We start from the raw sequence: 26,297 nt of genomic DNA, 5'->3' as shown, positions 1-26,297 counted from the left end.
GGAATCCAGCTCAGGGCACTTGCCGTCTGAGATTAGAAATCAGATTAAAACTTGAATAATTCAGGAACATACTTGTTGAAAGGTCCATTCTAAATGGGGTATTTATTCTGCAAAGTTAATACACTTTCCCAAAGAAACCCCCACAGCTTGATAGTCTTCACTTCAGGCCATGTCCACATTCACTCCCAAAAGCTGAAGAATTTACTTCACTAGCAGCTGTGAGGAAATAATGGTGGTTTTCTTCCCCAAACCAATCACCATTTATCACTTTTTTAAAAACCCTTTCATTTGTTTCAGAGGCGGCTGTGGTTAGAATCTGACCCCTTCCAAACAGGATCATCATCCAGGCTCACAACTCCCTTCAGAGGGAGGGCAGAGAGGAGGCAGGCAGGCAGGCTGGAGTGGGAGGCAGGGAAGATGGTGTGGAGCCAGAGTGGAGACTGGGCAGAAGGAGGTAATTTGTTTGTGAAAGAGACAGGTGGTAGGCAGGTCAGAGGGGAAGGCAGAGAAAGAGGGAGAAGAGAATGAGACAGATTGGGTGTGAGAATGAGTTATAGAAAGAGAGAAAGAGAGAGAGAGAGAGAGATACACAGAGGGGGCAGTAGTGGGAGTTTAGAGACCAGGGAGAGTGAGTGAGAGAAAAGGGAAACTATCTAATACACTAACCTGTCCACATTCCTGGATTTAGTCATCAGATTCAGAGAGGAAGCGGATTTTCTTACGAGTTTGGGTTTTCCATTCTCTGTGGCCCTGTCTCGCAGCGCTCCGAGTTTATCTGAAGTGCTGCAGCGTCTTAAACTAAAGAAAAATTTTTTTAAAAATTGTAGTTAAAATCAAAGGCAAGGTGAGGGAGATGTTAATCAGGAAGGGAGCAATGCATTCAAAGCTAGGTACCCAGAATCAGGTTACAAGGGTTAGGATACAGAGAAACTAGCTCAACACAACATGAGTGATGTCCCCATCTCATGGCATGTGAAGCTGCAGCTTTCCCAGAATGTTAGTGAATTATATTGGGTTTGTAGAGAATGGAGGTTTCAGCAGTCTCCTTCCAAGATCTTTCAGATGTCAGTCATTCTCAGCAGCCCTGGCCCAAATGAAGCCAGGCTCCTGCCCTGCTGTCTGCTCAGACACAGTAGGGAGCTGCCCTCTGCGCAAAGTGGTAATAATACCTTGACGCTATCAGAGTCTCTCCTGAAGTAAGCAGCGGAAAACTAGACCCTGTTAGTTCAGGCTAAGGTAACTCCATTTTCCCCAAACACAGACAGGATTTGATTAGGTTTTCATTGAGAAGGAGTGATTGGAATTTGACATGCATTAGTCACACACCTCAATCAGCTGCTATTTTAATGGGGTTAGAAGAAAGTTAGTAAGAAACAATATTCATAGCTGCGGGAGACGTCCCAACATTCCAAATTAGCCAACTGTTTTGTCCGGGCCAGGGTTCTGTGTACTCTGTTCCGAGTATATTCACTCCTCTTTCCGGTTCTCCAGTTTAGTCCCAACCCGAGCAAGGATAAGGGTACATCAGTGTTGCAGATCAGAGATCTTTCTCCCTTCTGTCTATCAGCACCAGTCAGTCCAAGAATATGGTGTCAGTAATTTCTCAATGTCCGTATCTCCTGTCCCCAACTCGACTGGCAATGGTGAAACATCCCCATTTTCCCTGCTGCCCTAAGCTCCAGCCCTCTAAAATAAATTAAAATTAATCTCATGGAGACAATTGTTGTAAAAACCCAGTTGGGTCACAAATGCCCTTTAAGGAGAGGAAAACTACAGTCCTTATCTGGTCTGGCCTACCTGTGACTCCAGACCCACACTAATGTGGTTGACATGTAATTGCCTTCTTTGCAGGGGCATGGGCAATAAATGCTGAGTCTGGCCAGTGAAGCTGCCCAGATTCCTTGAATAAATGAATAAAAATAATTAAAGGTACACCTCAAACCCTTGCTAAACACATGAGCTTGAAGTGGATTGAAGTGGTGGAATATACCTTCTGATTTGTATATTTATGTATCTTGTCCATCTCAACAAAAAAACACCCCCTCCCATATACAATGAGTTTCCTTGCTCAGGAGTGACTGGTTCAGCTATTCTGTGCTCTAAAAAATGGAGCTAGCAACCAGATTGGGATTTTTCCTCCACGTTTCATCTGGGCCAGATCACGAAAGATGAAGTGTTAACCCAGCACTGAGATGCTTTGATTAACAATTGATCACACTTGATTACAGTCTACATGCAAAAACCTACTGCACCAGATCTGCAATCAATCCAGGAGACACTGCGACTAGATTATCCCAGGTCCATCTTAGCTCCCTCAATGCCAGATTGCAAATGGTTGTTAATCAGCTGTGCAGAGTATAGGGCAAAAGGTTCAGTCATTTTGACAGATGAAAGGAAAACTTTCAGGCAAAGATAAATGCTTGGAGATTTGAAACTGCTGAGTGACAGTGACCTGGGATTTTTTCGGTGCGGGGGTGGGGGAGGTGTTGGGATTTGGCAGGAGTCCTCCAATCACCCAGCAGTACCAGAGAGCTGACCCACAAAGACAACAATAGAGCTAATATCCAACGCACAGAACTTTCTTATTGAGGGCAGAGTTGGTCACGACAGGCGATGATGATGGGACGCAATTCCTGACACTCTGTTGGCTGGCTTGGCTCACACTATGAGGGCCCTGAGGTTTAGAAGTCAGCTCATCCGGACATTCCTGGAGGCACGGCAGGAGTTTGGTTACTGGCTCATTCTGTGTTTGAGATGAAGTTTGAGAAGCATCAAGGCTGGCTGCTGAGGGAGATCCTTCAGCTGCTTGAACAACCTCAGCAGAATCAGGACTGGCTGCTAGAGGTGTTGAGTGTTCTTGTTGTAGACAGTGAGACACATCTGCATTGATGGCTGTTGCATGGACTTCATTGCTTGGCTGGCTCAGGGATCCATCGAGAGGAGCTGCCTCTGGCCTGGTCTGAGATTGAGGAAGGGTCTCTGCTATAGGTTGGCTCCCATACATATCCAGAGAAGCCACAGGACAGAGAACCTGTTCATCTGGGCTCCGTCTTGAAGGCTTATCCTGCTGGTCTGGACTTCTGTTGGATTGAGTTTCAGTTGGACACTGAGAATATTGCTGAATGATATTCTGGGCGGCGGGCACATGAGATGGCAGTAGGGGGTTAGGATGGGCATTCTCAAGGGCTGTTTCCAGGGCAGCATTGGTCTCCGTTCCTGGAAATGTATGTTGTCCTTGTGTACACGAATATGTTTCTGCATTTTGGAGCCTCGACTCATCCTTCAGGTGGCATGTGGACAGCTTGGCAGGCCATTGGGCATTTGGCTCAAACTGAGGTTGACCTCCAGGCTCACCTGAGTGGTTTGGGAAGGTGCCACCTTCACAAAGCTGCCAGCCGGGTTCATCATTGTTTGGAAGTTGAGTTGCCTGGGCAGGAGGCCAGGCTCCTGGGCTCTTTGCATTCTCCTGGCAGCACAGCAGTTGCTTGTAGTCTCCAGCAGACTGTTGGACTGATGCAAGCGGTTGGATCAGGTAGGGATGAGGTCGACAGTGGGACAGGCACTGAGGGGCTAGTGAATGCCTGACTGTGGATTCTGAGTCCTGGGGCCATGAACGCACTGTCAGTGCAGCCTGACCCCTGGGCTGTTGTACATGCGCTTGGTGTAATGCCTCAATCCCCTTGACTTTTCTCTCCTTTGTGTGTGTACAACTGCAGATGGTACATGATAAAGAAAGAAATTAAATACACAAATCAGTCACAATTCACAGCTGTCCCCACACCGGCCCCCTGCCCACCACCACCTCTGTCAGTGAAACCTCTCTTTATCTGTAGGCCAGTGGGCACATTTCATTGACCAAGATTGTCTGGGCAGTGGAGTTAGACTAATAACAATACAACACCATCTGCAGGGATTAATGATCGATAAAGGCATTAACCCCTCTCCTCGATAGCCCAGAGTCCATATCTATTAAATTCATTTACTGTGGGGGAACTAGCAAGGGATGGTGTTTCCATGTATCTGTGTCCTCATCCTTCTCAATGATGGTCCTAGTCATGGAAGATGTTTTCAGAGGAGCCTTGGTGAGTTGCTGCAGTGCATCCTGTAGATGGCACATACTGCTGCTACTGATCATCGGTGGTGGAGTGGGTGGATGTTTGTGAATATGGTGCCCATCAAGTGGGCTGCTTTGTCCTGGATGGAGTCAAGCTTCTTGAGTTGGATCTGCACTTATCCAGGCAAGTGTGGAGTATTCCATCACATTCCTGACTTGTGCCTTGTCAGTGATTGACAGACTTTGGGGAGTCAGGAGGTGAGTTGGAAAAAAGTTGATTGAGTGACTGGGACTGTGTGGATTGGACTAATTGGCAATCAGCCCTTGCTGAATCAAAGATACAGGTTACAGAGAGATGAGAAGACAATTTGTACCTTGTACTGGTATCTCCACTATGACGCAGTAAATCATAGGCTGAACTCAAAGACTGGGTCCTTGTCGCACTGGACCGCCCCGTTGGTCCCAGAGTAGGGAAGGCACTTAGTAAACTGTGATTTCCTAAAGAGACAGAGCAAGAGAGAGAGACAGGCAGATGGAGAGAGAGACAAACAGACAGAGAGAGAGAGATAATCACACAATTCTCTCACATATTTGTCTCAAGATAAGCACTCAACCTGAACTTCCCTCTTTCTTTTCCCAGTTCTGAAACTACATTCAAATCTCCAAATGAATTATTATATAAACAATCCAACCCCATTGCCAAACAGCTCACACCTCACTATGTTGAGTTACTGTCCAAAGTGATCTCACCCCACTCCCAACCCCTCTCACTGCAACCCCTCCTCCTCCCTCCACCACTCTCTTCTCCTCCTGCTCCCCTTCCTGCAGTTCTCCCTCTTCCACACTCCTACTCCTCCCCCGTTCCCCCTCAGTCCCATTCTTCCTTTCTTCCATCTCCTGCGGCTCTCCCTCTTGTGCCCTTTCCTCCTCCCACTCCAGCTATCCCCTCCTCCACCTCTTTTCTCCTTACACTGAGCCCTCCTATGTCTCCCCTTCCTCCACCCACGCACCCTCCTCTTCTTCCTCTTGTTAGTCCTCCCCCACCCTCTCCCCTTCCTCCTCCCAGAGGATGGGAGAGCACCAATGGGACCAGCACACAGGCAATGAGCAGGTGTGTGTGTGTGGGAAGCAGACTGGAAACAAGGGGGACTGGGGGGAGGGGAAGAGCTTGGGGGTGACAGCAAGGGGAGAGCGCGGGTTGTGGTACTGAGGGAGGCCAGCACACAGTGAGTGGTGGACATGTGCCAGAGAGTGAATTGGAGGAGAAACTGGGGAACAGGCAGGAAGGTACACACCAGAGAGTGCCCGAGGGAGCAAACAGTGGGAGCAGGCTTGGAAGCAAGTGGCTAAGGAGCAATAGGAGGGACATGTGCTGGGGAGCAAGTGTAGGGAGTGAGTGCAGGGAGCAGGCTTGGGCCCCGAGTGTGGAGAGCAAGGGAAGGGATTGAACCTGGGACTGAGTGCAGAGAATGAGCGTGAGGAGTGAACCCAGGGAGTGAGCCTGTGGGTGAGTGGGGGGGGGGTGAGTGCAGGGAATGAGCCTGAGAGTGAGCCCAAGGGTGAATGTGAAAAGTTAGTGCAGGAAGTGAGCACAGGAAATGGGCCTGGGGCTGAGTGCAGGGAGTGAGCCTTGGGGTGAGTGCAGGAAATGAGTGCAGGAAGTGAGCCTGGAGTAAGTCTGGGGCTGAGTGCATGGACTGAGGCCAGGAATGAGCACAGCCTTGGGTGAGTGTGGGGAGTAAGCCTGGGAATGAGCAGGGTAATGGAATATACTGCAAGCAGATTGGGAATTGGGAACATACCGGGTTGGTTGACTTCCAGCAGTGAGAAGTGCTGGTCGTAGAAGCAGATGCGACGGAGGGCATCAGCGAGTGCGGATTTAAGCAGTGTAATCTCATCGTCTTGCTGCTGGACTCTCTGTTCAAGCACTGAAAGCCGGTGGTCCTGGTGATCCCACTCACTCACTCCAGACACATTGTCCTCTGTCAGGGAGACAATCAGAGACTAACCATCACACTATCTCACCCAGCCCGATATCCCTCTGCAGCCAATAAAACATACTATTCTTTGCCAGGTTACTGTGGTAATGTAGGGGAAACAACAGCTGACTTACAAAGCAAGCTCCCACACACAGCAATCTGAGAATGACCCAGATCATCTGTTTATCGTGATGTTGGTTGAGGGATTAATATTGGCTCCAGATCCCCCTGCTCTACTTCTGATAGTGGCATTGGAGCTTTCACACCACCTCCCCGCCCCCTGAGAGGGCAGACACATGCTCCATTTTAAGCTTTCAATCAAAACACAGCCCAAGGCGGCAAAACCTTCAACCAGAGATAACCCTTTCTATAATGACACCAGGAAGCATTTCTTCACACACAGGGGAATGGAAATCCAGAACTCACTATCACACTCTCTCTTCTCCCAAACACACACAAAATACTCTTAAACCTGGACGTCAATTGAAAATCTTAAAACTAAGATTGATCAATGGTCATTGGGACCAAGGCTGGTAGATGGAGTTAAGGTACAGATCAACCATGATCTGAGTGAATGATGGGGCTTGGGAAGCTGAATAGCCTTCTACTGGGGAACAGGCTTGAGAAGGAGCTGAATGGTCTTGTCCCATTCCTGTGGGAAAGGCTCAGGGAGGGGCCGAATGGCCTAATTCTTGTTCCTGTGTAACAGACCTGAGGGGCTGAATGTCCTCCTGCTGTGGAACAGTCTCAAGGCAAAGAAGGTTGTTATGGAGAGCTTAATATGAAGAAAGGAGACAGTGAATGCTTTCCCTGGAATCAGTAACATTTCAGAGTAACATTCCCACACCCACACACAGAATGCACAAGTCCAGGCAGCTCTCAAAAAGCTCGTCACTCAGTTATGGAGAGACTATTGCTCAGATAGTGCATCTCTGACAAAGCCTGATATCCAAGCTCCCTCCTTCACCCTGTACCTGTGGCATTCATGGTCACTCTCAGGGCACCTCTGCAGTGAAGACTGGACAGAGTCAAAGTCAAGATTGTCAGTCTGGACAATGCCCAAATTCTAACCACCCACTAATTCCTTGCTGTCTCAGCTCTCGAACTCCCCTGTACATTCGCCCCACCCCCGACGTGACACAGGCTGGCAGGACAGCCACAGTGAGTTACCAGTTAGGGTAGACAGTAAGCAGCTGATACAAAACCTCAGGAATTTCATAATCAATGAAAAACATTCTTGAAATGTGGTCACTGTTGTAATGCAGGAATTCTAGCAGTCAGTTTGCACCCACACAGCAATGTAAGAATGACCCAGATAATGTTTTCAGTGGTGTTGATCGAGTGATCCCCAGGACCCTGGAGAGAAAACACTCTGCACTTTTTCCAGTAGAGGCCAGGAGATCTTTTACACCATGCTATGCCCCCCTCCTCCAACCCAGAGGGGAGGCAGGTCCTTGGTTTAATATCTCATCAAAAAGACAGCACCTCCATCAGTGCGGCGCTCCCTGAGTGCTGACCCGCTGACACAGTGTGGCGTTCTGTCAGTGCTGACCCTCTGACACAGTGCAGCGCTCTTCAGCGCTGACCCTTCAACAGTTTGACTCTCCCTCAGCACTGCCCCTCTGGCAGTGTGGCGCTCCGTCAGTGCTGACTCTCGAACACAGTGCGATGCTCCCTCAGCACTGACCCTCTGACACAGTGTGGCGCTGTCAGTGCTGACCCCCTGACACAATGCTACACTCTGTCAGCACTGGCCCTCTGACACACTGCGATGCTCCCTTAGCACTGACCCTCCGACACACTGTAGTGCTCCCTCAGCGCTGACCCTCCGACACACTGCAGTGCTCCCTCAGCGCTGACCCTCTGACACACTGCGATGCTCCCTCAGCACTGACCCTCTGACACACTGCGATGCTCCCTCAGTGCTGACCTCACACACTGCAATGCTCCCTTAGCACTGACCCTCTGACACACTGCGATACTCCCTCAGTGTTGATCCTCTGACACAGTGTGACACACCTTTAGCACTGACCCTCTGACATAGTGCAGTGCTCCGTAAGCGCTGACCCACCAACATGGTGCTCCCTCAGCGCTGACTTTCCAACACAGCGCAGTACTCCCTCTGCACTGACCCTCTGACACAGTGCAGTGCTTCCTCAGCGCTGACCCTCCAACACAGCGTGGCGCTCCCTCAGCACCAACCCTCCGACACACTGCGACGCTCCCTCTGCGCTGACCCTCCGACACAGTGCGATGCCCCCTCAGCACTGACACTCCGACACACTGCGACGCTCCCTCAGCACTGACTCTCTGACACAGTGCAACGCTCCCTCAGCGTTGACCCTCTGATACAGTGCGACGCCCCCTCTGCGCTGACCCTCCAACATAGTGTGATGCCCTCTCAGTACTGACCCTCCGACACACTGCGATGCTCCCTCAGTGCTGACCCTCCGACACACTGCGACGCTCCCTCAGCGCTGACCCTCCGACACACTGCGATGCCCCCTCTGCGCTGACCCTCCGACACACTGCGACGCTCCCTCATCGCTGACCCTCCGACACACTGCGATGCCCCCTCTGCGCTGACCCTCCGACACACTGCGATGCTCCCTCAGTGCTGACCCTCTGACACACTGCGATACTCCCTCAGTGCTGGCCCTCTGACACAGTGTGACACACCTTTAGCACTGACCCTCTGACACAGTGTGGCACTCCCTCAGCGCTGGCCCTCTGACACAGCATGGCACTCCCTCAGCACTCACCCTCTGACACAGTGCGACGCCCCTCAGCACTGGCCCTCGGACACAGTGCGACGCTCCCTCAGTGCTGACCTTCCGACATAGTGCGACGCTCCCTCAGTGCTGACCCTCTGACACAGTGCGACGCTCCCTCAGCGCTGACCCTCTGACACAGTGCAACGCTCCCTCAGCGTTGACCCTCTGACACAGTGCAACGCTCCCTCAGTGCTGACACTATGACACAGTGCAACGCCCCCTCTGCGCTGACCCTCCGACACAGTGGGATGCTCCCTCAGCGTTGACCCTCCGACACAGTGGGACGCTCCCTCAGTGCTGACCCTCCGATACTGTGCGGTGCTACCTCAGCGCCGATCCTCCGACACAGTGCGACGCTCCCTCAGCGCCAACCTGCCAACACTGCAGCACTCCCTCAGCACTGACCTGCCAACACTGCGGCGCTCTGACTATATCAGCTTTGGTAGCACTGGATTAGATATTGCGGCTGAAAGCCATGATGTACTGATCACGGGATTCAGAAAGGAGGGGGAGTGAAAGTGAGGAGCCAGAGGTAGAGAACTGAGCAAGGGATCTGGGTCCTGACTGGCTCGTGTTAGCTAGAGCAGTAAAATACTGTTCCCAATAAAGCCCTTCCCATTGAAAGATGCATATCCCATTCGCATTTTTCAAACCCTCCTTGACTAACTGCCCAGGGCCCCACACCTAGGTTTGATCCTCAGGCGGTCAGATCTATTGCAGATCTTATGCAAAACCAAAATGAATGATTCATCTTGCTTTTATTTCTACTGAATTGCTTCATTGTATCACAAATATTTGACCGCTGGTTAACTTTGTTTACCAGCCCCTGCTCCAAGACTTGCTTTCCTTGATGTTGTTTGTTGGGCAATCCTGGAGCTTGCTGCCTTCAATGCCACTGTGAAACTTCAGGCAAACCATGCACATTGTAAGAGGCCTGTAGGCAGGAAGCTGAAAACTGTCGTGCAACTGTTAGTTCATCACTAGCTCCCCCACAATCTCCCAGTCACCACGATAACCAAAACCACGCTTCATTCTAACCCACGCTCTGAACCTTGCTTCCGCTGACCATGCAGCTGCACTACTTCACTCTCTGCTTAGCTCTCAACTTCATGCAGAGCCCTCAATTCCTCATTCTACTTCCTTATCTCTGGAACATGTACAGCCAGCTCTAAAACCCAACAACACCTCAGTGCTCTTATTCAGGTACAGAAGCCTGAACACACACACCAGCCGGTTTTGAACAGTTTCTACCCTATTGTTGTTAAAATACTGAATGGATTCACAGACTTAACATTCACCTGTACCTGTGTTTTTATTTTGCTGCTGTTTACCTATTATTTACTTATCTATGCAACGTAACTCTGTGATCTGCCTGCATCGCTCGCAAGACAAAGCTTTTCACTGTGCCTCGGTACACGTGACAATAAATTCAATTCCCAATCCCGTCACTTCACCACAGGCCTTCCTCTGGGTGATCTCAAGCTCTGGAATTCCCTCTAACCTCTCCCCTCTACAACACTCCTTAAAGATCAGGGTTCTGGTCGCCCCTGGCTCAGTGACAATACTCCCATACTGCTCATGTGAATGGTCTTACTATTTTACAGGCACTATATGAATACAAGCTGTCCAGCAGATTCGGGGGAGCAGGAAACATTCGGGGGTTGGGGGGGGGGGGGGGGTTGAATCAAGGTCTTCAGAATCAAGAAGGGCTGTTGTATTGAGTCAGTGAGGGAGAGACTGTCCCCAGCAGCAGGAGTGTTGTTCACCAGAAGGACGTGAATTGAAGAGAATCGGGACAAGAACCATAAGGTGAACTGGTTCATTCAGCAGGATGCTTCTGTGCTGTGACTGATGCTGAAAGAGGGGGTCTGTGGGGGAGTGACAGGCAGACTGCAGAAACCAGTCAGCACTTAGTTAACAGCAGACATGTGGTTGCAGAGGAGGAGAGCTGAGAATGAAGAACATTTCATATTTAGTACATTTGCTTCAGCCCACTCACTGTCCACAGTGAAAAGGCAAACTAACACACACCAACCAAGCTCATGCGGACACTGGGTGCTGCCAGTTCTTTAAGAAAATTGCCGGCATCTATCTCCAACTATTCCAACAAACCTTCATGTCTTCACACTACCTGTAATGCACAGGAATATCCACAGACACTTCACAGGAGGTAAATCAGGCCAGAATTAGAGGGAGAGGATACTACATTTCTGGCCAAAGAGGTCAATTTTATAAGTATCTTGACAGGTTTAGAGGTTTAGGGAGAGAATGAATTCCAGCGTCTGAAAACTCCAGGCCCCAGGCTGCTGAAAATACAGGCGCCAATGGTGGAGCGATGGGAATCAGATTTTACCCAAAAGGTCGGAATTGGATAAGGTTACAGAGATGGGGAGGGATGGAGAGCCCGGAGGAGGTTATAAAGATAGGGAAGGATGTAGGGTCAGTGCTAAGGGAGTGGGCACTGTCAGGGGGTCAGTGCTGAAGGAGTGCTGCACTGGCAGAGGTGCCATCCTTTCTCATGGTCATATTGGAAGAAGAGCACAGGGCAGTTCTCCCTGGTGTCCTGGTTCTGTATTTATCCCTCAGCTATCACCAAAACAACTTTTTCTCTTCCTGGCTTGTTGGTTGTTTGTGGAATGTTGTTTTGTGATGACTCGCTGCCAAAATCTGCCTGATGACTTCACTGCAAATAAGATTGGGAAAGGTGCTCGAGAATACACATTCTTCATTTAGAGATGAATTTGTCAGTCTAACCTACAACACTGACACATGCCAGGGTAATCATAGTCAAGCACGTCCAACACAAAAAAGAAATAGGAATTCCTGCAAATGGAATGAGACACTCAAAAATCTTCAAAAGCCACCTCCAGAGGATTCATTTTTCATTCTCAGGACTCGGAGGTCAGATCCTGTCTGGTTTCTTGCATTAACTGTAGAAATGTTGGCAGAGCACCTCAATCTGTGATTCCAACACAACCAAAGCTGAAATTAGCCAGTGTTAGAGATCATCATGAAGGCCCTTTTGTTGAAAAGCTCTATCAGTCACATGGGGCCCAATTGGTCACAGACCCGAGGGAAGAGTGTGAGGGAAAGATTATTGGCATGTGGCCCTGCAGCATAGTGAAATGAGGCAGGAATGAACACAACTTGAGAGAAACAGCTGTGTCTGCTGCCAAGAACTGTTCTGCCTGGAATCTTCACGCTTGGGATCTGAGCAAACAGCTGGCTGCAGGTCAAAGTGCTGCAAGCCATGATGCAACAAGCCTGTGTACCAGTCAAACAGAGCCCAAAGCAGTCACAGCCCCCGTCACCAGCACGTTTCATACTGGCAGTGCCACTAACCCAGACAACATAGGCTGCTACAGAAGCAGGCCATTCAGCCCCTTAATCTCCCTGGATTAGGAACAGGAAGAGATTGTTCTGTTTGTCTGTCTCAGTCCCATGACCTTTAACACCTTTACCCCAGAACAAGAGATCACTCAAGATTTGAATTTGCCTATTTTTCACCAATGTTTAAACTGATTCAAGGATTCAATACGGTCAATCGAGAGAAACTATTTTCTCTGGGGGGTGTGGGCAGAACAACGGGGCAGAAACTTCAAATGTGACCCAGGCTGTTCAGCGCCCTGTGTTACAGTTTAACCCACATGGTCACTCAGTAACCACTCTCCCCCAGTGCCCTGAGTTACTGACTGTATTGCTACTGACGTTAATCCAGATTCCTCACATTAACACTCAGTAACCCCTCTCTCCCCAACCCCAGTGCCGTGTGTTACTGACTGTATCCTACTGATGTTAATCCAGATCCCTCACACTGTCACTCAGTAACACCCTCTCTCCCGCAAGTGCCCTGTGTTACTGAATGTATCTGTACTGGCGTTAATCCACTTTAATTGCATCCCATTTGGACTTGTTCATTGACAGTTCCACATTTACAACACCTTTTGTGACTTGTTTGATACTGAAGCAGTTGATGTCCAAATGCAACAAGACCTGGATAAATCCAGGCTGGAGATGATAAATGTCAAGCAACATTCAGACAAGTGCCAGGCAATGATCATCTCCAACAATTCAATGTAATCACCATCACTGAATCCCTCACCAACATCCTGCAAGTTACCATTCAACAGAAACTGAACTGGACTAGCCATATAGGATTTGGAAAGGGATAGGAACAGACAGTATGGGAACGTATTTAATTGGGGGAGAGGAAATTATACTGCTATTAGACAGGAGCTGTGGAGTATAAATTGGGAACAACTTGTTCTATGGGAAATGCACAACAGAAATGTGGAGACTGTTAAAGGAGCACTTGTTGCGAGTGTTGGATACCTTTGTCCCACTGAGACAGGCAAGGAATGGTAAGGTGAAGGAGTCTTGGATGACAAGAGAAGAGGAGCTTCTTGTCAAGAGGAAGAAGGAAGCTTACTTAAGGTTGAGGAAGCGAGGATCTGGCACAGCTTTAGTGAATTACAGGGTAGCTAGGAAAGAACTCAAAAATGGACTGAGGAGAGCTAGGAGGGGGCACGTAAAGGCCTTGGCGGGAAGGATTAGGGAAAACCCAAAGGTGTTCTACACTTAACGTGAGGAATAAGAGAATGATCAGAGAGAGGGTAGAGCCGATCAGGGATAGTGAAGGAACTTGTGTCTGGAGTCTGAAAAGGTGTGGGAGACCCTAAATGAGTTTTTTGCTTAAGTATTCACGAAAGAGAGGAACCTTGCTAATTGAGAGAACACATGGACCAGGTTAATAGGCTTGAACAGACTGATATTAAGGAAGTGGATTTGCTGGAAATTCTGGGACGTATCAAGATAGATAAGTCCCCAAGGCCAAACCAGATATATCCAAAGTTACTACGGGAAGCGAGGAATGAGATTGCTGCGCCTCTGGCAATGATCTTTGCATAGGCGAAACTGAGGATTGCAGATACTTGAGATCAGAGTCAAGTTTAGAGTGGTGCTGGGAAAGCACAGCAGGTCAGGCAGCATCCAAGGAGCAGGAAAACCGAAGTTTTGGGCAAAAGCCCTTTGTATCCTTATTCTCCACAGGAGTAATACCGGATGATTGGAGGGAGTCGAATGTTGTTCCTCAGTTCAAGAATGGGAATAGGGAAATCCCTGGGAATTACAGACCAGTCAGTCTTACATCTGTGGTAAGCAAGGTACTGGAAAGGGTTCTGCAAGACAGGATTTATGACTATTTGGAAAAACGTAGCTTGATTAAAGATGGTCAGCATAGCTTTGTGAGGGGCAGGCCATGCCTCACAAGACTTATGGAGTTATTTGAGTTAAAAATCACACAACTTATGGAGTTATTTGAGGATGTGACGAGACAAGTTAATAAAGGTTGAGGAGTGGATGTAGTGTATATGGATTTCATTTGATAAGGTTCCTCATAGTAGGCTCATTCAGAAAGTTAGGAGGTATAGGATACAGGATAATTTGGCTGTCTGGATACAGAATTGGCTGGCCAAAAGAAGACAGCAAGTGGTAGTGCATGGAAAGTATTCTGCCTGAGGTCAGTGACCAGTGGTGTCCCGCAGGGATCTGTTCTTGGGCCTCTGCTCTTTATAGTTTTTATAAGTGACTTGGATGAAGAAGTGGAAGTTTGTCAATGCCACAAAGGTCAGTGGCGTTGTAGGTAGTGTCAAGGGCTGTTGCAGGCTACAACAAGACATTGACAGGATGGCACAGCTAAGCTGAGAAGTGGCAGATGGAGTTCAATGTGGATAAATGCAAAGTGATTCATTTTGGAAGGTCGAATTTGAATGCTGAATACAGGATTAAAGACAGGATTCTTGGCAGTGTGGAGGAACAGTGGGTCCACATATATAGATCCCTCAAAGTTGCCACCCAAGTTGATAGGGTTGTCAAGAAGGTGTATGGTGTTTTGTCTTTCATTAACAGGGGGATTGACTTTAAAAGCCGCAAGGTTGTGCTGCAGCTCTATAATATTGGAATATTGTGACCAGTTCTGGTCACCTCATTATAGGAAGGACGTAGATGCTTTAGAGAGGGTGCAGAGGATATTTACCGGGATGCTGCCAGGGTTGGAGAGCATGTCTTATGAGGAGAGGTTGAGTGAGCTAGGGCTTTTCACATTGGAGAGAAGAATGAAGGGAGGTAACCTGATAGAGGTGTACAAGGTAATGAGAGGCATAGATAGAATAGATAGCCAGAGACTTGTCCCCAGGGTAGAAATGGCTGTCATGGGGGTCATAATTTTAAAGTGATTGAAGGAAGGTATGGGGGATGTCAAAGGTAGGTCCTCTATGCAAAGAGTGGTGGGTGCATGGAATGCAGTGCCAGCAGTGGTAGCAGAGTCAGAGACATTAGTGTCATTCAAGTGACTGCCAGACAAGCAGATGGACTGCAGTAAATTGTGGGGTGTGTAGGTTAGGTTGATCTTAGATTAAGATAAGTGCTCAGCACAGCATCCTGGGTTGGAAGGTCTGTACTGTGCTGTACTGTTCTATGTTCTATATAAGTATAATGGCTACAAGACCAGATCAGACGCTGGGAACCCTGCAGCAAGTAATTCACCTCCTGACTTCCCAAAGCCTGTCCACCATCGACAAGGCACAAGTCAGAAGTGTATCGGAATACTCCCCACTGGCTTCATTGGGTACAGCTCCAACAACATTCAAGAAGCTCAAAACCACCCAGAAGAAAACAGCTCACTTGATTGGCGCATGTACATCAGTGCACCCAGGCACATAAAAAAACATGTGTGCCCAGGAATTCATACACATAATGCACATGTATATACAAATTTACCCAGGTGTGTGTAGACACATACCTGAACCAAGGCACACATACACCCAAGTGTATGCATACACACACATGCACACACCATGCACATATACAGATGCACAGGTTCACATACTGGTGCAGAATCACTTGTACACTCACATGCAAGAACTTGGGCATGGAAACACACAGGTGCACCCTAGGCATGTGTACACATACATATACATATATAGTCAGTTCTGATATAATGCAATAGTTTGGTTCTGGTGTGATCTCACATTATGAGAAAATAGTACTATAGCGCCACCATTTTAACTAATGGGTCCAGAATCACGTTATAGCCAATATAAAGGTAAGGAAAGTTCACGTACTGCAAATAACAGTCTAAGTTCTTCAATTGTGTTTAAGCTAATTCATGTTGAAGAAACACATGTTATAGCAGAACTGACTGTGTACATCAGGCAAACACATTCCCCCACTTGTGTACATAGACACATAAAGGTACATGGGCACGCACCAGAGTCACATTCAAAAATCCACGAGAAATCTTTTTGATGTGGAGAGGGTTTTGAGACTTGGCACGTTTCTTCGGCTATGATCTGGAGCCAGTTTACATAAGACATCTTCAAATGATTAAAAGAGGAATGTGAAAATGATTGATTGCAGCGAGGTGACTCCATAGGGGAGCTGGAGAGAGAGAAAGACAGAGATAAACTGAGAGAGAGAAAACACTATGTGGCTGGAAGCAGGAACTGGAGAGGGTGAGGAAGAGATTTACCAGGATGCTGCCCCTGGTCTGGAAAGTTTCAGTTTGGAAGAGAGATTGGACAGACTATGGCTGTTTTCCTTAAAGCAGAGGAGTTTGACAGGGAACAGGATTGAGATGGATAAAAGTATGAGGAGGCACACGTAAGGTAGATAGGAAGACATTTTTCCCTTGATAGAAGGATCAATGATCGGGGGGGGGGCACAGATTTAAGATAAGGGACAGGAGATTTAGTGGAGATGCAAGGCAAATCTTTTCATCCAGGGGGTTGTGGGAATCTGGAAGTTATTGCCTGTCAGGATGGTAGAGACAGAAACCCTTGGAATATTGAATATTGTAATATTGAAGAAGTATTTAGATGTGCAGAAGGAGAAAGTGAGGACTGCAAATGCAGGAGAACAGAGTCAAAAGGTGTGGAAAAGTACAACAGGTCAGGCAGCATCCGAGGAGCAGGAGAATCAACGTTTCGGGCATAAGTCCTTCATCAGGAATGGTGGAGATGTGGGCTGAGGGATAAATTGGAGGGTGGGGTTGGGGTTGAGGTAGCTGGGAAAATGATATATAGATACAAGTGGGGAGGGGAGGGTGGAGCAGATAGGTGGGAAGGAAGATGGATAGGTAGGACAGTTTAAAAGGGCAGTGCCGAGTTGGAGGATTGGATCTGGGATGAGTTGGGGGGAGGGGAGATGGAACTGGTGAAGTCGATGTCAATACCGTGTAAAACCTGCGCCCACACCTCCACCCTCACCTCCTTCCAAGGCCTGAAAGGATCCTTCCACATCCAGCAGAGATTTTCCTGCACATCCAAACACCTCATGTACTGTGTCCGTTGCTCTCGATGTGGTCTCCTCTACATTGGGGAAACAGGATGCCAACTCATTGAATGTTTCAGAGAACATGTTTGGGACACACGCACCAAACAACCACACCACCCTGTGGCCAACCACTCCAACTCCCCCTCTCACTCCGTCAAGGACATGCAAGTCCTGGGCCTCCTTCGCCACTAAATCCAAGTTACCCGATGCCCGGAGGAAGAAAGCCTCATCATCTGCCTTGGGATCCTCCAACCACACAGCATCAATATTGACTTCAGCAGTTTCCTCATCTCCCCTCCCCCACTTTATCCCAGATCCAACCCTCCAACTCAGCACCACCCTTTTGAACTGTCCTACATGTCCATCTTCCTTCCCACCTATTCACTCTAACCCCCTCCCCTCTCACCTATCACCATCACTCCACTTGTATCTACCGATCACCTTCCCAGCTACCTCATCCCCACCCTCCTATTTATCTTCCAGCTCTCCCACCCACATATCTTTCTGAAGGGCTTATGTCAATTCTCCTCCTCCTCTGATGCTGCCTGACCTGCTGCGTTTTTCCAGCATCACACTTTTCGACTTGCAATACTAAGGCAGACAATGCTATGGACCAAGTACTGGGAATTGGGATTAAATAATTAACATAAGAAATAGGTGCAGGAGTAGGCTATCTGGCCTGGACTCAGCTTCATTTGCCTGCCTGCTCACCATAACCCTTAATGCCTTTAATGTTTAAAAATTTCTCTCTCTTTGCCCTTAACATTCAACAAGGTAGCCTCAACTACTTCACTGGGCAGGAAATTCCACAGATTCACAACATTTTGGGTGAAGATCCTCAACTCAGTCCTAAATCTGCTCCCCCTTATTTTGAGGCTTTGCCCCCTAGTTCTAATTAGGTGGTTGTTCTTGACCAGCACAGCCACAATGGGCCAAAGGGCCTTTTTTAGTGCTGTACATCTCTGACCAGACACAGCCCAGTGGTCAGTAGAGGTACCTCCATTTGATAGGGCAGAAGCTGTGAAGCAGGGAGACAGCTGGTGTGTCAAGATCACATAAATACACAGAAACAACAAGTCAGAGTAATACTGCCCACAATTCCCAGCTAACATCTCGGATACGGGCGGCATGGTGACTCAGTGGTTAGCACTGGTGCCTCACAGCATCCGGGACCAGGTTCGATTCCAGCCTCGGGTAACTGTCTGTGTGGAGTTTGCACATTTTCCATGTGCCTGCGTGGGTTTCCTCCGGGTGCTCCGGTTTCCTCCCATAATCCAAAGATGTGCAGGTGAGATGAATTGGTCATGCTAAATTACCCATAGTATTAGGTGCATTAGTTAGGGGTAAATATAGGGTAGGGGAATGGGTCTGGGTGGGTTACTCTTCGAAAGGTCAGTGTGGACTTGTTGGACCGAAGGGCCTGTTTCCATACTGTAGGTAATCTAATTTAAAAAAATTGTCCCTGAACCAGCAGAAAACTTCTCATCCTCTCTCCCCTCACTCTCTCCTTCTCAATTGGCGGTTTCAGACTAGCCACACATAGAGGGCATTCTCTCAGTTAGCTATTCGACTTAGGGAGGTTGTACCTTGCTCACTGCCTCTTGTGCAGCAGACTCCAGGCCATGGCAATCGTCCATTGAGAGTCAACTCAGGAGCAGGCTGCAAAAGGCTTGGACAACTGGCTCCCAGGTGCTTACTGACCCTGTGAGAAGCATTTCAGGGTTGACAATTCAATCTAAATTTGCTAGATTCCAAAAATAATGGTGGCAAAGAGGAACCGACGCAGCTGCTATAGTGGATCCTCTTCCAGGCAGAATAAATGCTTCTCTCGGGGTGAGGTAGCAGGTTGGCGGTGGGTTAAAAAAGCCGCACAACTGGAAGTAGTGCAGGACAGAGCTCTCCCTGTGTCCTGGGGCTGAAAATAGATGATCTGGGTAGTCGTATATAGCTGGCCGTGCGATCTTGCTGTGCACAAGCAAGCAGTTGCATTTCCACGAGGACAACAGTGGCTTCAGTGCAAAACCCCTCAAGTTGCTGGGAACAGCATTGGAATGTCTCAGGACTCCACAGAAACACGGGTTCTTTCTTCAGGGGGACTGTGCCTACCCCACTCACTTGTCAGTGGTTGGTTACAATGATCTGAATATACCGGGTTTGGCTCACTCTCTGTGCTGTCTGGCTGACTCACAGTTAGCTTCAGTTCCCCTTCAGTTGGGTACAGTATTGGACCAGGTGGGTAAGAACACTGCCCAGGGTTCCTGCTTCCTTCCCACCTATCCGCTCCATCCTCCTCTCTGATCTATCACCTTCATCCCCACCCCCATCCACTTATTGTACTCTTTGCTACCTTCTCCCCAGCCCTATCCCCCTCCCATTTATCTCTCCATCCCAGAGGCTTCCTGCCTTCATTCCTTTTGCCCGAAACGTCGATTTTCCTGCTCCTTGGATGCTGCCTGGCCTGCTGTAATTTTCCAGCACCACACTAATCTAGAATCTGGTAATCTCAGTTGAAACGTGGGTCGTGCTGGATGGCAAGTGATGCCTCCAGGAGTCAAACAGCTGGCCCAACTCCCACTTGTGTAACAAGGGTATCCAAGGCAGCTGTGGAATAGTGCCCAAGTGAGAGGTGGGACTGACTGTAGGGACATTAGGAGTGAGGCACTGACATTAAAGGTGACACGGGTTAGGGCCATAGCTTCTTAAATAATGGACACAGAGAGGAGTAGCCTCCATTGATTTGAGTGAGGCTGTCGAACCAGTTCTAGGGACAACTGGGCCTGCACTCTCTCAGATATCATGATGTGTTCCACGCTATTGAATGATTCTGGTGCATCTGGATCCTCAATCACGGTAACAAGAGTTTAAACATTTAATAAATACCATCTCTCTCTGCTGACCAGAGTATGTTTTGTCACACAATCCTCTATAACATTTTGAACTTCACTGTCAAGTGTTGTTAAAGACAGATATCGAGTGGGCAGTTTGCAGAAGATGAGAAAGAGATGGGCAGAAGTGTGTTTTGACAGAGAGTCTGAATAGGTTCAGCCTGTTATCAATAAATGAGAGGTGATCCTATTGAAGTGTAAAGATGCTGATGGAATATTACAGGGTGGATGTTGAGAGGATGTTTCCCTTTGTGGGAGAGACTAAAACTGAGGACTTTAAAAATGGGGAGTTTCCCTGTCAAGATGGAGGCCAGGAAGTGTTTTAATCACTTGAAGGGTTGTTATTTTGTGGAACTCGCTTCCCCAGGGAGGGGTGAGGACAGGCGCATTCAGTACTTTAAGACAATGAGAGAAATGCTTCTCTAAAACGGGAGCCAATAGTTATCAGGGTGATTGTAGAGGAAACTCAAAGGGCTGGGTGGCCTATTTTAACATTCTCTGTTCAAACCTCTCATTACCTATTCCCTACCTCTGGGCCTCCTCTCTATTGCTGTAACCTCCTTCAGTCTCTACACACTCACTATCGCTGTAATCTCCTCCAGTTTCTACACCTCTCCGTATCTCTGTAATCTCCCCCAGCCCCTCTTCTCAGTTTCTCTGGAATCTCCTCTGTCTTCTACACCTCTCCCTATCTCTGTAACCTCCTCCAGCCCCCATGACCCTCCCTATATCTGTAACTTCCTTCCATATATCTGCAGATATCTTGTCCTTCTAGGTGATAGTGGTCATGGGTTTAGAAAGGGTTATCTAAGGAACTTTGGTGAAATCATGCAGTGTATCTTGTAGATGGTAATACTGCGGCTACTCAGTGTCAGTGATGGAGGGAGCAGGCTGCTTTGTCCTGGATGGTTTTAAGTTTCTTTAGTGTTGTTGGAGCTGCACTGATCCAGGCAAGCGGGGATTATTCCATCACACTCCTGATTTGTGCCTTGTCGATGGTGGACAGGCTTTGGGAGTCAGGAGGTGAGTTACTTGCAATATTATTCCTTGCCTCAGACCTGTTTTTGTAGCCATTGTGTTTATGTGACGAGTCTGTTTGAGTTTCTGGTCAATGGTAACCACCAGGATGTTGATAGTGGGGACTCAGTTACGGCAAAATCATTGAATATTAAAGGAAAACAGTTAGACCCCCACTCCTGACTTTATGATAAGAGGGTGAATCGTTTACAAAGCAGCTGAAGGTAGTTGGGCTTAAGACACTCCCCTGAGGAACTCCAGCAGAGATGTCCTGGAGCTGAGATGACTGACCTTCCACAACCACCACCGCCCTCCTATGTATCATGTATGACTCCAACAAGTGGAGAGTTTTCCCTGATACCCATTAATTCCTGTTTTGTTAGGGTTCCTTAATGCTGCACTCAGTCAAATGCAACCTTGCTGTCAAGGGCTGTCACTCTTACCTCATCTCTGGAATTCAACTATTTTATCCATTTTTGAACCAAGGTTGTCATGAGGTCTGAAGCTGAGTGGGCCTGGTAGAACCCAAACTGGGCATCCCTGAACGGGTTATTGCTGAGCAGTTGCTGCTTGATAGCACTGTTGGTGACATCTTCCATCATTTTATTGATGATCTAAAGCAGACTGATGAGGCAGTAATTGGCCAGGTTGGATTTCTCCTGCTTTTTGTGTAAAGGACATATCTGAGCAAATTTCTATATTATTAGGTAGATGCAAGTGTTGTAGCTGTACTGAACAAGTTTAGGGGAGCAGCATGTCCTGGAGCACAACTTTTCAATACCATTATCAGAATGTCAGGACCCATACACTTTGCAGTATCCAGTGCCTCCAACCGCTTCTCGATATCACAGAGTGAATCAAATTGGCTGAATTTGTAATGCTGGGACAACTGGAAGAGGCAGAGATGGATCATCCATTTGGCAATTCTGGCTGAAGATTGCTGTGAATGTTTCAGATTCCAGACTGTTGCCAGCTGTAATCTCAGTTCATCTGCTCCAGAATCTGAAAAAGGGGGAACAACGAGAATCCCCAGAGTGTCTGCAGAAACCTGGCAAAACGCAGAGTCAATATTTCACAGACTTGGATGCAATTCTCAGTGAGACAAAGAGAACTGTTTCTATCTCTCATCAGATTAGGATATCCCAAAGTGCCTTTCACATGAATGGTATGGTAAATATAGCAAGGAAGAAAGCCTCAGACTACAATATAGATTGGCTGGTCAGATCAGCTGAACAGTGGCAAATAGAATTTAATCCTGAAAATTGCAAGGCAATGCATTTTGGGAGGACTAACAAGACAAGAGAGTACATGTTGAATTTGCAGACCCTAGGAAGTACAGAGCATCAGAGAGACCTTGGTATCCACAGATCCTTGAAGGCAGTAGGACAAGTGTATAAGGTGGTTAAGAAGGTATATGGCACACTTGCCTTTATTAATCAAGATATTGAATACAAGAGCAGGGAGGTTATGAAGTTAACTAGGCCAATGCTGGAATACTGTAGTTCTGGTCACCGTACAATAGGAAGGATATGATTGCACTGAAGGAAGTAGAGGAAATTCACCAGGATGCTGCCTGGACTGCAGTGATTGAGTGATGAAGAGAAACTGGATAGCTGGGGTTGTTTTCTACAGATCAGAGAAGGCTGGCCGGGGGACGGGGGATGATTGAGGTATACAGAGTTCTGAGAGGTATAGACCAGAGTAAATAGGGAGAAACATTCCCCCTTTAGTAGTGGGGTCAGTATTAAGCTAAGAAGCAGGAGGTTCAGAGGATATTTGAGGTAGAATTATTTACCCAGAGGATAGGTGGTATCTGGAACTCACTGCTTAAAAGGATATTAGAGGTGTGAACCCTCCCAAGACAAGTATTTAGATGAGCAGTTGAAAGGGCAGTGCTGACCACCTATGGAACAAGCCCTGGGAAATAGGATTTGAATTGATGACCAGCAAGAACACAATGGACTTAAGGGCCTTTTCTGTGCTGTTAAATGTCAGTGTGGTGCTCCATTAGTACTGACCCTCCAACAGGGCAATGCTGGGACTGGCTTTGTGTTTAAATCTCTGAAGTGTGCTCTCACCTAAAACTTTCAGGGTCAGAGGCGAGAGTGAGAGAGAGTGCTACCCACTGAGCCACAGAGAGATTCACCTAATCAGAGGGAGTAGTATATTTTTCCTCTTCTTCTGAATGTCTGCACCTGTTCATATTGTCTGCGACTAACATCTGTTCTCATTGAGTTTCGAAATGTGAGTGACATTTCCAACTTCCTGTTTTTGTGACACATTGTCTTTGCAGAAGAGCAACTATGGATCCTATTGTCAAAATCACTGGATACCCTTTCTCCTTGCATTGAGGCTTCTCCTTGCATTGAATGGCATGTTTGAAGGAGAAGGGATAGCTGATATTCTGTCAAAACTGCCCAATGTATCACCTAGCCTGGACTCCCATACCACCATTTAGACTAACAGCTCAGACAAGCCTCTCCTACTCTCTCTCACCATCAACCCCCAACCCCCTATCCTTCTATTTCTAGCTCCCTCATGCATTTATCCAGCTGACCCCCCCAAAAAAAAAACATATCGATATGATTCCCTTTGAGCCCTCCCTGTGGGAGCAAATCACATATTCTCCCCACTCTCTGGGGCCAGGATGTTTCTCCTGAATTCTGCACTGGATTTATTCAGGACTGCCTGTGATTGATATCCCCCAGTTCTGGTCTCCCCTGCTCTTAACAGCATCTTTTAAAAGTGGTAAAGGAGATCCGGAGAGTTCAGAGCCAAAGAGAAAGCAAAACAGTTGAAATGAAGTGAGGATTTGTGGGTGAAAGTGTGTGCCTGTATATATGTGTGTGTGTGTGTCTGCATGTCTATGCATGTGTGTTCATGCAGGTACCTGTGTGTGCCTGTAAGAGAGAGAGTGTGTGTGTGTGTGTGTGTGTGTCTGTCTGTCTGTCTGTCTGTATATTTGTGTGAGTGTGTCAGCAGTGCCACTTGCAGAGCCTCCTGACTCTCTAACCTGGCCAACATTCCTGTTCCAGTCTGCTTCGTGCTGGGAAATGAATGACAGACTAGCACAGTGACCTCATACTTGCTGTAACTGATCTGCATTCCGTATTTCAGATTATAACAATGAATTGCATTTATCTAGTGCCTTGGTCTAACAGCATCCTGAGAATAAATGCTGTCCACGAGACAGGTATGAGAGGGCAGCCTGTGACTGAGGGACACAGGCCATAGGAGAGTATCCTAGTCAGTGAGGGAGGGAAAAATTCCTCCAATACACAGCAATTAGCAAACCTGGAGCAGCACTTCATCCGATTCCCCACAGCACCAAATCATCACCAAAGCTAACTCCCCACAGTCGCCCATATAAACATAAGTCCTTGACTCAGTTAACAACACTCCAAGCACAATAGTTTGACTGAATCTCATTGTAAAGCAACCACCTTCGTCTGGAGAGTTGGCAAATCCAAGAGGGCCGAGTGGCCTTCGACTGTGTTGGCATTGACCTGCATTCCTTATTTTAGATTCCAACAAGAGACTGTATTTGTCTAATACCTTCAACACAGTAAAACTCTTCAGGCACTTCGCTGGAGCATCAAGCAGAGTGGCTTTGACCCAGAGCCACACAAGGGGCAGGTGACATAAAAGCCTGGTCAAAGAGCTCAGAGTTATTGAGAGAATTCCTGACCTGAGGGCCCCAGGCACAGCCCCAAAGAGTGGAGCAATGGGAATTGGGAAATGCTGGAGAGGCCAGGATTGGAGGAGGTGACAGAGACAAGGAGATGGTGTAGAGATTGGAGGGATGACAAAGATAGGGAGGGGTATAGGGGCTGGAGGAGTTTACAGAGATGGGGAGGAGATTTGAATGATTTCATGCACTAATGAAAATTGAAGCATGTCTGCACTGGGTGTTAAAGTGAGTCTGTAAGCACAGGGGCGTACTGGGTGAACGTGAGTCAGTGACGTTGTGGACAGCAGAGCTTTGGTCGAATTGTAGTTATCACAGCAAGTTCTCTCAGGTACCACAAATTTATCTATCAGTACTGTCGAATAGACAGGTGGTCAGTACAAGTGTGACACTACATCAAAAGTGACCAGACGCACAGAGTTCTCTTAACGGGACTGAAAAACGGACAACTCCTTTAACACCAAATTAATAGCTGTATGCACAGGATATTCTACAGGCCAGAGCACCTCCTGTTATCTTTCCACCTTGCTATCAAATTGATGTTTTCAAATTCTCACATTCGATGTTTCCACAACATAAGGCAAAGTTTCAGAGAAAAAAACATCTGTATTTCGCCAAAGTTCACCACCACAGGAGGCGTCAAAGCACCTTAGCAGCCAAATACATCATTTCTCAAAATATGACAGTTATGACACCACAAGATCCAACAGAGACAGAAAAATGATAATCACTACCATTCTGTTTACATGTTGCGGTGGGGGTAGAGGGGGTGGCAGAGACATGACCACATCCATACCAGACCCCACAACACCAGCTGTGGGATCATTCATCTCCCTCAGCACTGACGTTTCGGCAGTGCAACATTCCCTCAGCACTGACCCTCCGACACTGCAGCACTCCCTCAGCGCTGACCCTCCGACACTGCAGCACTCCCTCAGCGCCGACCCTCCACCAGTGCTGCGCTCTCTCAGAGTTGATCCTCCGACATTGCGGTGCTCCCTCAGCACCGACTCTCCGACAGTGCAGCACTCCCTCAGCACCGACCCTCTGACAGTGCGGCGCTCCCTCAGTACTGACCCTCTGACAGTGCGGCGCTCCCTCAGCACCGACTCTCTGACAGTGCGGCACTCCCTCAGCGCTGACCCTCCGACAGTGCCCACTCCCTCAGCACTGACCCTCTGACAGTGCGGCACTCCCTCAGCACCGAATCTGACAGTGCGGAGCTCCCTCAGCACCGACCCTCTGACAGTGCGGCGCTCCCTCAGCACCGACTCTCTGACAGTGCGGCGCTCCCTCAGCACCGACTCTCTGACAGTGCGGCGCTCCCTCAGCACCGACTCTCTGACAGTGCGGCGCTCCCTCAGTACCGACTCTCTGACAGTGCGGCACTCCCTCAGCACTGACTCTCTGACAGTGCGGCGCTCCCTCAGCGCTGACCCTCCGACCGTGCGGCACTCCCTCAGCACTGACTCTCTGACAGTGCGGCGCTCCCTCAGCGCTGACCCTCCGACCGTGCGGCACTCCCTCAGCACTGACTCTCTGACAGTGCGGCGCTCCCTCAGCACCGAC

General features: G+C 48.2%; 1 protein-coding gene across 3 annotated transcripts in view; it reads right to left on the bottom strand.

Annotated features, from left to right (window-relative positions):
• The window catches only part of LOC122543787 (echinoderm microtubule-associated protein-like 4), a 63,959-nt gene that overhangs the window by 35,855 nt on the left and 1,807 nt on the right, over positions 1-26,297 (bottom strand). The window contains exons 1-6 of one of the 3 annotated variants that reach the window (XM_043682557.1): positions 17,072-17,088; positions 16,075-16,244; positions 5,857-6,036; positions 4,429-4,552; positions 2,574-3,710; positions 667-798 (exon numbers count right to left, since the gene is read on the bottom strand). In XM_043682557.1, coding sequence (XP_043538492.1) covers positions 667-798; positions 2,574-3,710; positions 4,429-4,552; positions 5,857-6,036; positions 16,075-16,237 — 1,736 coding nt within the window. In that variant the 5' untranslated portion in view covers positions 16,238-16,244; positions 17,072-17,088. Of the gene's footprint in view, positions 1-666; positions 799-2,573; positions 3,711-4,428; positions 4,553-5,856; positions 6,037-16,074; positions 16,245-17,071; positions 17,089-26,297 lie in introns of those variants that run through there. The other 2 variants (XM_043682559.1, XM_043682560.1) reach the window with 2 other exon arrangements.

Source organism: Chiloscyllium plagiosum, chromosome 45 (genome assembly GCF_004010195.1).
Source record: "Chiloscyllium plagiosum isolate BGI_BamShark_2017 chromosome 45, ASM401019v2, whole genome shotgun sequence".
In the NCBI taxonomy this organism is placed as follows: domain Eukaryota; kingdom Metazoa; phylum Chordata; class Chondrichthyes; order Orectolobiformes; family Hemiscylliidae; genus Chiloscyllium; species Chiloscyllium plagiosum.
The sequence above is the reverse complement of the archived record's forward strand: the minus strand, read 5'-3'. Positions and strand labels throughout refer to the sequence as shown.